Source organism: Phyllobates terribilis, unplaced genomic scaffold (assembly GCF_046119375.1).
Source record: "Phyllobates terribilis strain yellow unplaced genomic scaffold, ASM4611937v1 Scaffold_1__5_contigs__length_1240528914, whole genome shotgun sequence".
Taxonomy (NCBI): domain Eukaryota; kingdom Metazoa; phylum Chordata; class Amphibia; order Anura; family Dendrobatidae; genus Phyllobates; species Phyllobates terribilis.
Window position 1 is genome coordinate 880,911,600 of NW_027362761.1, and position 12,908 is coordinate 880,924,507.

Genomic DNA, 12,908 nt, shown 5'->3' on the forward strand with positions numbered 1-12,908 from the left:
GTTCTACTCTAGTGAAATTAATTCTTTGGTGCAGATATTGTTGTCACAGGTGTACACATGATATAATAGAAATTGGTTTTCTTACTACCATGGTATATAAAGCAGGCTATATTTCATCTTTTAATTCCTTGGTGCAAATATTGTTCTCCATACAGGGGAAAAAATTCTTTCTTCTGTTACTAACGTTATACAGCAGGGGACATCTCAGTTTGGAGCATATCTGCTATGTTATACAGGCTTTATACACAGTAAAAAAAACTTTCTTCTGTTACTAACGTCACACAGCAGGCCAGATGTCAGTTTAAAATTTTTGGGTGCTGATATTGTTCTCCACACAAGGATACATATGAATAAATCAAAATTGGTTTTCTTACTACTGTTGTATATAAAGCAGGCTACATCTCATCTTTTAATTCTTTGGTGCAAATATTGTTCTCACAGGGGTACACATGATAAAATAGAAATTGGTTTTCTTTCTACCGTGGTACATAAAGCAGGCTATATTTCATCTTTTAATTCTTTGGTGCTGATATTGTTCTCCATACAGGGGTACACATTAGTGATGAGCAAGCAGTTAATGTGCTTAACTTAGTGGTTTCTCAAAACCTACCCAGATCTGCCAGAGCTGCTTGTGAAAGTCCAAGCTGTGTGTGCCCATTTCAGAAAGTCAGCTACAACTTCCGCCACCCTGGTAGTGCTTCAGCAGCGTTTGCAGCTTCCAGCTCACTGACTGCTGTGCAATGTCACCACACGTTGGAAATCAATGTTGCAGATGTTGGGAAGGATTTGTGAGCAGCAGAGGGTAGTTGTTGAGTACCAGCTTCAACACGCCCGTTGGAATTCAGGTCAGCCTCCGCACATAACAGCTGATGAGTGGGCATGGATGTCTGACATCTGTGTTGTCCTCAAAACTTCGAGGACTCCACCAAGATGGTGAGCGGCGATGACGCCATAATTAGCATCACCATCCCGCTTCTCTGTCTACTGAAACCCTCACTGCTCACAATTAAAGAGGAGGCATTGCAGGCGGAGCAAGGAACTATACAGGGTGATGCTACACAGCCCAGCCTCCTCTCATCCCAATGCGCGGATTGGGTGATAATGAGAAGGATGAGAAGGAGAACATGGACAGTCGTCCTCTTGGTGAAGACAGGGAAGTCTTGGCTGTCTTGGAAGTCTTGATACCCATCTTTCAGTCTGTGGGAAAGCTGCATGAGTTTCTGTTAATGATGACCTTCAGTGGCCTAACCGTGGCTTTGCTTGTGCACGTTATTTCTCAAAACGCATTGCAGATCAGGCTATTGCCCAACTCTGTAATCCCTGGCTAAGAAAAGTCTGTGTGAAGGTTCCCGGATACTCTATGGCTGCTTTTTTACTGTGGACTGGCTCCAGCAATCTACTGTATAAGATTTCAGTCTATAAGATCCCTTCACTGGCTCCCAATTGCCCAGCGTATCCATTTCAAACTACTAGCACTGACCTACAAAGCCATCCATAACCTTTCTCCTCCGTACATCTCTGAACTAATCTCCCAATATATCTCCTTACATAATCTCCGGTCTAGCATGCTGGAGAAATTTGCACCTACTGCCACTCAGTATCTTCAGCTCCTTTGTGAGAAACTTATGTTTGGGCAGCCACTCAGTCTACCAAATAAAATTCCTGAGAAGGAAATTGTGGATGGCTTCACTTCTGGTACTGGGTGCACTGCTAATACCATGGCGTGCCATAATTCACTGGAAATATTCCAGGCTGGTTGGAGACAAGCTCATTCCCACAGAAAAGTACCAGCAGCAAGCTAAGGAGTAAGGGTGCTCCTGCACCTCCTGTGTAACAAGACTTTCACACAGGAGGTACAGGAGCACCCTTACTGCCATTACCCATAAGGACTCAACTCTATATGCATCCCCACAGGGATTTCTCTCATATGGTTTGTACCATCACAGCCTTCCCCAGAGCGACTATGTGAGCAAGGCCCAGGAGCGGGCCGAAACGTAAAGGTCGCCTCTAAACAAAAGAACTGTATTTTGTCCGCCACTTGCACGTTTTTCTATATATCATTAAAACTTTTGCATTGAATCTCCTGAGTGTGCGGTGAAAATTTCTATACTCTAGGTCTTGAGCCAAGTCATGCGCTATGTATTGTAAATCACCTGGAAAGCAGCTTTAGGCTATGTGCACACGATGCGTATTTGAAGGAGAGATTTCCTGAGCATTTTTGCATCTCCTTGGCAGGAAAAACATATGCATTTTTTGGTGAGTTTTTTTGGTGAGTTTTTGACGTGTTTTTAACATGCGTTTTTTTAAGCGTTTTTGTACATCAATGAATGCTTTTTGGAGCTAAATAAAGTTATTTGGTGGGACATTGCTTAAACCCTTGGATTACCATCAAAACGGGGGTGAGTATATTGGTTCATTTAAATGATTAAAGAATGTGTCTGTTGTATTTCAAATAAAGTGTTTACTCTGTGTCTGTGTGTTTATTTAACTCTTTACTTTAATTAAGTTTGGTCATGAAAAGGTCTCATTGACACCTTGACATAACCAAACAAAAGAGCTGGTTGTCAGCTAGTCCCATTCACCCAATCTTCATTTTCATTTCTATTCATGTAATTTATGCGGCTGCTATGAGCTGTTAATTTTTAACCTGGGAAGGTGTCATTAGGCAAACATTTTCCCTGGCCATAATTAACATCTCACAGCTGGTTTGTTAGCGCTTTGGACACAGATTATTTTTGTTGCGTCCAAAATGCTGTGTTCTAATGCCGCACATTTGTTGTCAGTACATGTGAATCCAAATCAGTCAAAATCGCTAGACTCCGCAACAGAAATTTGACCACTAGAAAGTATAGAATGCGGCAAATCCGCATGGTTCAGTGAACACATGTGGATTTACTTGTGTTCAATAGAATGCAACGTTTTGGACGCAGCAAAAAATATGCGTCCAAAGTGCTGCTACGTCCGGATCGTGGGCATAGAGCCTATAATAAAAAAAAAAATGGCGTGGGCTCCCACGTAATTTTTATAACCAGCAGAGGGAAAGGCGACCGCTGGGGGCTGATATTAGTAGCCCGGGAAGGGGCCATTAGCCAACAATGCTCCCTGGCTATTAATATCAGCCCACAGCTGTTTGTTTAGCCTTTACTGGCTAGATTACCGGGGGACCCCAGAAAAAAATTGACGTGGGGTCCCCCTATAAACTCTAACCAGCAAAGGCTAAACAGACAGCTGCGGGCTGATATTAATAACCAGGGAAGGGGCCATGAATACTAGCCCCCTCCGTGGCTATTAATATTCACCCCTCAGCTGTCCCAGAAATGGCGCATCCATAAGATGCGCCAAATCTGGCGCTTAGCCTCGCTCTTCCCACTGTCCTGTAGCGGTGGTGTGTGGGGTAATGGGGTTGGGGTTCACGCCAGCCTTGTATTGGCGGCTGACGTGAAGCCCAGGTTAGTAATGGAAGGCGTCTATAAGACGCCCCTATTACTAACCGCGTAGTAAAGTGGTCGGCGCTTTTTCAATAAAACACACAGCCAGAATAAAGTATTTTAATAAAATAAAAGACACCCGGTTCTACATTTTTTTTTAATTACCCTCCGTCCGTGAAGCCCTCGATCTCCTGAAAAAAATGTAAAATAAAACAACCATATTCCTCACCTGTCCGCCGCCAATGACGCAGTCCATGATTACGCAGAGTATCCCACGACGATCTGTGTCACTTCTACAGCAGCGATATCAGCCATCACTGATGTCACTGCTGTAGAAGACAGCAATGTACACTGATGGGGGTGTATAATCACCCCTTGTCAGTGTACATTGCTGCAGGCGGTCACTGGGGTTGATCAGCTGAAGATCAGCTGATCAGCCCCAGAGAGCGTACGATCAGCTGATGGTAACGTGACCATCAGCTGAGCGGTGACGTCAGTATCAACTGAGCGGTCAAGTGACCATCAGCTGAGCGGTCACGTCACCGCTCAGCTGATGGTCACTTGACCTCTCAGCTGAGCGGTGACGTCAGTATCAGCTGATTGTCACGTGACCACTTAGCTGATACTGACGTCACGACTTAGCTGATGGTTACGTGACCATCTGCTGATACTGATGTCACTGCAAGTCCTGTAAGTACAGTATACTACTGGGAGCGAGCCCACTCCCAGTAGTATACCGCCGGCCGCAGGGAGGAGAAGATCGCCACTTGGGGCTGCCGGACAGGTGAGTATAGAGGTTTGTTTTATGATTTTTACTTTTTTTTGTTGTTGTTTTTTTACACTACGTGGTAGCCGGCTTGGATGGGAAGACCACTGCTCCTCCCATCCACGCCTCTCCCGCTGTTATCAGCGGGAGCAGCGGTTGGGATGAGATGAGTTTAGTTCTCCTCTCCAGCCATTGATTTTAATTGAAACGCAGCAAATCCACATATACCTGCGGGTCTGCTGCATTTCAGTGGACCTCAACGGGCGCGAATTCGCTGCGGGATCGTGCTAGAAATGGTCCTGCTGTGTTCTTTAATGCAATGTGAATCCGGAGTGGAAATTTCCACATCATGTGCACAGCACATCCGGATTCGCATTGCTATGCATGGCAGACCTACTAACAAGCGTTTTAGCAGTGGGAAAACCACTGCGAAAACGCATCAAAAGCGCATCGTGTGAACTCAGCCTTAAATGGTTATTCCCATGTTTTTTTATGAATAAAAGTGGCAAGTGCTTGTAAAAAAAAGCAATTTTGCAAGTTACTTGTTATTAAAAATTCTCTACATTGTCGAGAACAGAGGGATTTTTCACTGTATTGCTTACTGTTGGTTACCAGCCTGTCAGTGGTGGCCGAACATATGCAGTGCTCACAAGCTCTTTCCAAAGGAGCTTGTAAGCGCTGCTCTGAAGCAACTTCAGTGCTACTGTGCTCCTCTGATACTGCAGAAGCAAAACTGCCTCATAAAACAGCATGTGACAGTTCAAAGTTTGGGGCAGGGTGACAGATTTACATCCCTGTAAAATTAATATTTACGGTAATTTATTAAATTTGATTATTTTTCTCCTTAGGATAATTCCAATTTATCACTTAATATAATAACCCTTTAATACACTGAACCTTTTCTTGTCTCTCCTGCAGAGCTATGTTAATGACTGCCTGTGATCTGTCTGCAATAACAAAGCCCTGGCCAGTTCAACAGCGGGTCTGTATCTTTTGTAGTAAAATTCCTGCATGTTAATTTGTGTTAACTATGACTAACATCAGTAAGGCCTCATTCAGATGTCAGTTTTTTTTTATGAACATGAAAAAAGAACTTTCATCAATGATTTTCATCAGAGTTTCATCAGAATGTCATCAGGGTTTGGTGAGAGTTTCATCAGTTTTTTTCAGAGATGAGAAAGAAAAAAAAAGTTTCTCCCATCTATCAGGTCTTATTCAAAGTTCAGTATTTGGGAGTATTTTGGATGCCGAAACCAGGAGTGGAACTTGCAAGGAAATACTATAATTGAAAGATTGACACCAGTTCTGTGTGTTGGAGACACTTCTGGTTTTGGCATACAAATACTGATGAAATACTAATCAAAAATACCTATGTATGAATAAAGCCTGAGTGACTGAAAATCAGACAGCACACGGATGGCATCTGAATCCTGTCAGATTTTATTCACTGACCATACACTTTCATTGCAGATTTTGATCTAACACTCAGATCAATATTGGACAAATCTCCGTGATTTTGCATGAACTGCTCGGTCCGAGGAAAATATCTGACATGTGAACAGCCCCATAGACTCATAGGTATGAGTGCTATCAATGAAAAACACAGATAGCACTCAGTGATTTTTCTCTTACGCAAAAAAAAGTTTTTGATCAGATTTTCATTAGAGTTTGGTCAGTCTGTCATCTTTTAATCATCTGTTTTTGGTCAGAGTTTCATAAATTTTTCTCGAAAGAAAAAAAAATATTGGAAGTTTCACAAGCTTTTCATAATTATCAGTCTGTGAAAAACGGACAGCACACGGATGGTTTCAGAGTGCTGTCTCAGCTTTTCTGATTTTTTTTAACATGCCCATAAACTTGCATTGGCGAGTTTGATCCGAGACTCAAATCAAAGCCGGACATGTCTCCATGATTTTGTGCGGACCACTAGGTCCATAAGAATAAACGGACATGTAAACAGCCCCATAGACTATAATGGATATGACTACTATCCACAAAAAACACGGATAAAGTCGTATGTGAAGAACAGACGTCTCTATGAGTCTTAAAGGGGTTTTCCCATGAACAAAGTAGATTTTAATAGATAGATCTTGGAATAAAAATACGTTTCATAGCTGGTTGTGTTTAAAAAATAAAATGTTCCTGTGCTGAGATAATCTTATAAATGTGCCCCTGCTGTGTACTGTGTAATGTCTGTGTCTGACCGTGTATGGAACATGGTCTGATCATACCACAGCTCCTGCTGATCATACTACAGCTTCTGGGCAGTGGAGGATGCAAAAGAGAGTATACAGACAGGACTGCATGGGATCGCAAATGATTCTTTCCATGAGGTAAAACATTTCACCTGCTGTTTTTAAGCTGTGTTTTACCTCATTTAAATAATCAGCTGTGATCCCATGCTGTGGTGTCTGTATTCTCTCCGCCCCCTGCCCAGGAGATGTGGTATGACCAGACCATGTTCTTGTATGGTCAGACACAGCCATTACACAGTACACAGCAGGGGAACATTTATAAGATTATCTCAGCACAGGAACATTTTATTTAAATACATTCAATTGTGGAACTTATTATTATTTAAAGATCTATTGATTAAAATTAACTTTGTTCATGGGAAAAAAAACCTTTAAGGCTCTGTCTCACTGACAGTTTTACTTTATGCCAAAAATATATGTATGCTATGAAGATCAAACCAGATTTATTATATAAAATATATATAATACGGACAACATACAGTGTCATGAGAATAAATAAAAGTTTCTAACTGTGATAAAGTGCATGTTTGCTACTTGTAGAGACTATTAACCACATGAATACATAAAAAGAACAGTTTTCGAATGGTATGGATGACATGGCGGCAGATGGAGCTCTGGGCATCTGGCCCAGAAGACAAAATTCCTGGAAAAAAGATAATGATGCTTTCCCTTGACCTTATAAAGCTGAGCCGTATAATTTGGATAATTGCAACCATAATTTTAGCTTTCCTCCATTATTATCTCTCATGTGCCCTTAGTTTACAAGTTAGAGTATTCACACAGAGGGGTCATTACACGTAAACAGTAAAAATACTTGTGTGATAGTATGGATATGAATGTGGATAGTTTTACTTATGGAACATTGTTTCTTAAAATAAAAATAAGCAAAATATCTTAAAAAAAAATTATTTTTAACCTGTCCTCATGTATGTATGATATACATTTTTGTCGCAGATTGATAAAAGGTTTACGTAGCACGCTCAGGAGCTCCATTCTGAGCAAATCCTTGCTGTGTTACTCAGCCGGCATCTGCCTGTGACAACAGCGACCAGCGCTAGCTCTGATTGCTGCTGTTTAACCATTGAAATACCACTGTCAATCCCTTATAATGACATTTAAACAGTCTGCTAGCCGGGCTTCACATGAGAATGTCAATTGTACTATATACTACAATACTATGGTATTACAGTGTAATATAAGCAATCAACCAATCACAGGCCCAAGTCCCCTGGGAGAGCAAATAAAGTAACAATAAAAAAAAATTGTATTAAAAAATATTAAAAAAATAAAATATATCTAAAAATTGATATCACTCCTCTTTTCCACATTCAAAAATAAATGAAATAAAAAAAATAGACATATTTGGCATCGGGTTATCTAAACAAGTCCGATCTATCAAAATATAAAATTATTAAAATCATTTGTTAACCTTCTAAAAAAAAATTGGCACCCCAAAATTGTTGTTTTTCGTTCACTGTAACACTAGAGCTCAAAACATAAAAACAAGGTTCTGAATTTTTAACAACTAATGCCATTTTTTTTTTACCACACAATGAATGATGTAAAAATCCAAAAAACAATTGTGTTTTTTCACCACTTCACCCCTCTTTTAAGTTTTTTCCCCAAAAAAAGATTGGGTCTTGAAATGGTTAAAGAGGACCTGGTGAAAAAAAATGACCAGTTTTTGCTCCTCTTTTAGTCTCGCTACTCCCCTGAATATTCAGGGTTTTTTTTTAAATCCGCTATATCGCTCAAGAGACATGGGCTTTGTATTTAGAGGCAATTTTTATCATACTTGCAAAGAGGGCTTTGCTCACAGGGTAATAATGCAGAGCAGCCTAAAGAAACGCCCCCAGAGAGCCATGTGAACCAAGCCCCCTTCATAAAGACCCACCCCCAGAGAGTCATGTGAACCAAGCCCCCTTCATAAAGACCCACCCCCAGAGAGTCATGTGAACCAAGCCCCCTTCATAAAGACCCACCCCCAGAGAGTCATGTGAACCATGCCCCCTTCATAAAGACCCACCCCCAGAGAGTCATGTGAACCACGCCCCCTTCATAAAGACCCACCCCCAGAGAGTCATGTGAACCATGCCCCCTTCATAAAGACCCACCCCCAGAGAGTCATGTGAACCATGCCCCCTTCATAAAGACCCACCCCCAGAGAGTCATGTGAACCACGCCCCCTTCATAAAGACCCACCCCCAGAGAGTCATGTGAACCATGCCCCCTTCATAAAGACCCACCCCCAGAGAGTCATGTGAACCACGCCCCCTTCATAAAGACCCACCCCCAGAGAGTCATGTGAACCACGCCCCCTTCATAAAGACCCACCCCCAGAGAGTCATGTGCACCACGCCCCCTTCATAAAGACCCACCCCCAGAGAGTCATGTGAACCATGCCCCCTTCATAAAGACCCACCCCCAGAGAGTCATGTGAACCATGCCCCCTTCATAAAGACCCACCCCCAGAGAGTCATGTGAACCACGCCCCCTTCATAAAGACCCACCCCCAGAGAGTCATGTGAACCACGCCCCCTTCATAAAGACCCACCCCCAGAGAGTCATGTGAACCACGCCCCCTTCATAAAGACCCACCCCCAGAGAGTCATGTGAACCACGCCCCCTTCATAAAGACCCGCCCCCAGAGAGTCATGTGAGCCAAGCCCCCTTTATAAAGACTATAAAATTCATTTAAGGGGTTATCTGGCCAGCATATATCCGATGCTGCCAATAAAGAGACAAATCATGAACGCATTCACTGGATGTCCTCACATAGTAACAATGGGAAATTTTCCAGATAACTAGATAATGATTTGATTATAGTCACATGACATTAGAGAGTTCACTGTAAATGTTTTGTGTTCTTAGCTTTGCGGTCATTACATTCCTAGGACTTTGTAAACTCATTGAAATTCTGGGACTTTCCAGACTCTGGGACATTCCAGATATAATCTATAGAAAAAGTCTACGACCCCAAGGGCCATGTCATATATTTAAAGACAGCACTGATGCTGCCCCTTCTTTATCTTATCTGCAGAGTATTCAGCAAGTTAGAACAATTTTAACCTCTTACTACTGTAGGAAGTTTTTGCCTTTATTTTGTAGCGTCTCTGTTCTCTAAGACTGATCTTTTGCATTTGTACTTCTTCATCGCTGTATGAGGGATTGTGTTTTGCAGGATGAGTCGCATTTTCTTATGTCACCGTTTTTAAAAGGAAAAAAACCAACTATTCCGCAATTGTTTCTTACAGTGTTCACCGTGTGGTATAAATGACACGTTAATTTAATTCTTCAGATCAATATGATTATGGTGACACCAAATTTATATATACTTTGTATGTTTTTCTACTCTCACAAGAAAAAAACACGTGTCAAAAACATTTGTTGCCATACTTACCACATCATACATTTCTTATTTTTCTGTGTACAGAGCTGTTAGGGCTTGTTTGTGTTTTTTTTTTTTTTGTGGAGCAAACCGAAGTTTTAATTTATGCCATTTGGGTAAATATGACATTTTGATGATTTTTTTTATCCCATATATTGAGAAGCGAAATGAACTAAAAAAAAACAACCCAGAAATCTTGCATTGTTTTCAGTTAGACAGAAAATGGAAATGACTGAAGTGCTACAACACCAAGATACAAATTAAATGGAATCTGCCAGCAGGTTTTTGCTATTAAATCTGAGATCTGCATGATGTAGAGGCTGAGACCCGGATTCCAGTGATAGGTCACTTAGCAGGCCGTGTGCTGTTGTTTTAATACAATCAGTGTTTTATCAGCAGTAGATTGTCAATGCAGACTAGGTGTCTCGTGCCAGCCAGTCCAGCTAATCTGTGGAACCCCGCACCCACCACTGATTGGCAGTTTGCTGATAATGTACAGTGTACACGGGAAGCTGCCAATAAGGGGTGTGGGCAGGCTTATACACAACTGACGCTCCCTCTTTCATCATTAGTTTCAACTGTATCAGCATCCAGTACAGTTGAAATTGTGATGGCGGGCGAAGGAGGGGCCCAGTGCAGACACTGGCACCGGACCTTCTCCCGGCTCACGGGCCCCATAGCAACCACGTGGCCTGCCGCCATTGACAGCATTCTATGAGTGCAATTGTGACAATTTCTAATTTACATATTTTTAATATGTTTTACTACTATTGAACAGTTAAAAAGAAGTTACCAGATTCAAAGGCTGTAACACACAATCCTGGTGCGCTTTTTTTAAAAAAATGTAATTTTTTAAATTAAATTTAAAAACAATTGTAAAAATATATATTTTTAATATGTTTTACTACTATTGAACAATTAAAAAGAAGTTACCAAATTCAAAGGTTCGTAACATTTTTATTTTTCTGATTACTCATCTCTATAAGGAATATTTATATTTCCTTTACTTTAACCCCTTAAGGACCGAGCCACTTTGTAGGTTAATGACCTGGCCTCATTTTATAAATCTGATCAGTGTTACTTTGAGGTAATAACTCTGAAACGGATCCCACTGATTCTGAGGATTTTTTTTCATGACATATTGTACTTCATGATAGTGGTAATATTTCTTCGATATGACTTGTGTTTATTGTGAAAAAATTTTCAAACTTTTAATTTTTATGCCCTTAAACCAGAGAATGCCCTTAAACCACAAAATAGTTAATAAATAACATTTCCACACGTCTACTTTACATCAACACAATTTTTGAAACATAATTTTTTTTTGTTAGGAAGTTATAAGGGTTAAAAGTTGAACAGCGATTTCTCATTTTTCCAACATTTCCAAAACCATTTTTTTAGGACCACATCATATTTGAAGTGACTTTGAGGAATGTATCTAGATGTGTGGTGAGCACCTTGAACCCCCTGGTGCTTTACAGAAGTTTATAACATAGAAAATCATTTTTTTTCCACAAAAATGGATCTTTTAGCCCCATTTTTTTATTTTAAACAAGAGTAACAGGAGAAAAAGTACCCCAAAAATTGTTGTGCAATTTCTCCTGAGTACGCCGATAGCCCATGTGTGGAGGAAAACCACTGTTTGGGTGCACGGCAGGGTCCAGAAGACAATGAGCATCATTTGACTTTTTGAATGCCAAATTTTATGGAATCAAGAGCAGACGCCATGCACGTTTGGAGAGACCCTGATCAGCCTAAATAGTAGAAACCCCCCACAAATTATTCCATTTTGAAAACTAAACCCCTCAAGGGTGAGCACCTTGAAACCCCAGGGGCTTCACAGAAGTGTATAACATAGAACCAAGAAAATAAAAAAATCTAATTTTTCCCACAAAAAAATTCTTTTAGCCCCAAATTTTTATTTTCACAAAGGTAACAGGAAAACATGGACCTCAAAATTTGTTGTGCAATTTCTCCTAAATGTGCCAATACCCCATGTTTGGGGGAAAACTACTTTTGAGACACAGTGCAAAGGTCAGATGGAAAGAAGCGCCATATTGGAGTTCAGATTTTGCTGGAATGGTTTGAGGATGCCATGTCACATTGTCAGAGCCCCTGATGTGTCAGAACAGCATTTTACAAACTACACCTCTAAATGAATTCATCTAGGGGTGCAGTGATCATATTGACACCACAGGTGGGTTACAGAATTTTATAACATTGTGCAGGGAAGAAAAAATAATTACATTTTTACCACAAAAATTTATTTTTTACCTCAGGATTTACATTTTCACAAGGGGAAATGGGTAAGAATGGCACCAAAATTTGTCACACAATTTCTGCTGAATGTAGAAATATCCCATATGTGACTGTATAGTACCGCTTAGCCACACGGTGAGACTCGGGAGGGACTGAGCACTATTTGCCTCCTGGAGCGCAGATTTTCCTAGAATAGTTGGCAGACTCCATAGACAGAGCCCCTACATGCTAGAAAAGCAGAGTGCCCCCTCAAGTGACCCCATTTTGGAAATTATACTCCTGCCAAACATGTGCATGCTAAATGTGGTTTAGGCACACTGGAGCTCAGAAGGGAGAAGGGTATTTGGATTTCGGAACGCAGAATTCGCTGAATTTCTTTGTGGGGACAAGGGCCATTTTGCTTTTCCAGAGCCTTTGTGCTACCAGTAATGTAGAAATCCCCTATATTTCTGTTAACAGGTAAGGGACCTGAGTGGGGACTTGCTTTTTTTTGTGGATTGCGTTTAAGTTTAAGTTTTTATTGGGAACATTTTACATAACGTTTGGGATCACATTTATCTGGCGCTCTACGCCAAGCACTTATATCGAGGTTTCCATCTAAATCTCTGAATGACGTGATTCAGATTAAACTATAATGAGGCAGCAGAGTTACTCTTGACTCCATCTGGCCTCTGTTCAGTGGTGTCCTTCTTTTCAGAAGTGCACAAAACTGTGGCCGACTGCACTTTTTTGCACGCCTAATAAATGATAAACCATAGTTTGCTACATTTTTTTTTACGGCATTCACTGAAGATCGGGAAATATCAAATATG

The 12,908-nt window shown here is 40.9% G+C and overlaps 1 protein-coding gene across 5 annotated transcripts in view; it reads left to right on the forward strand.

Annotated features, from left to right (window-relative positions):
* The window catches only part of PDE5A (phosphodiesterase 5A), a 505,280-nt gene that overhangs the window by 480,494 nt on the left and 11,878 nt on the right, over nucleotides 1–12,908 (forward strand). For all 5 annotated transcript variants that reach the window (XM_073639709.1, XM_073639717.1, XM_073639690.1 and 2 more), the window contains one exon: nucleotides 5,113–5,176. In XM_073639709.1, the coding sequence (XP_073495810.1) occupies nucleotides 5,113–5,176 (64 nt within the window). The remainder of the gene's footprint in view (nucleotides 1–5,112; nucleotides 5,177–12,908) is intronic.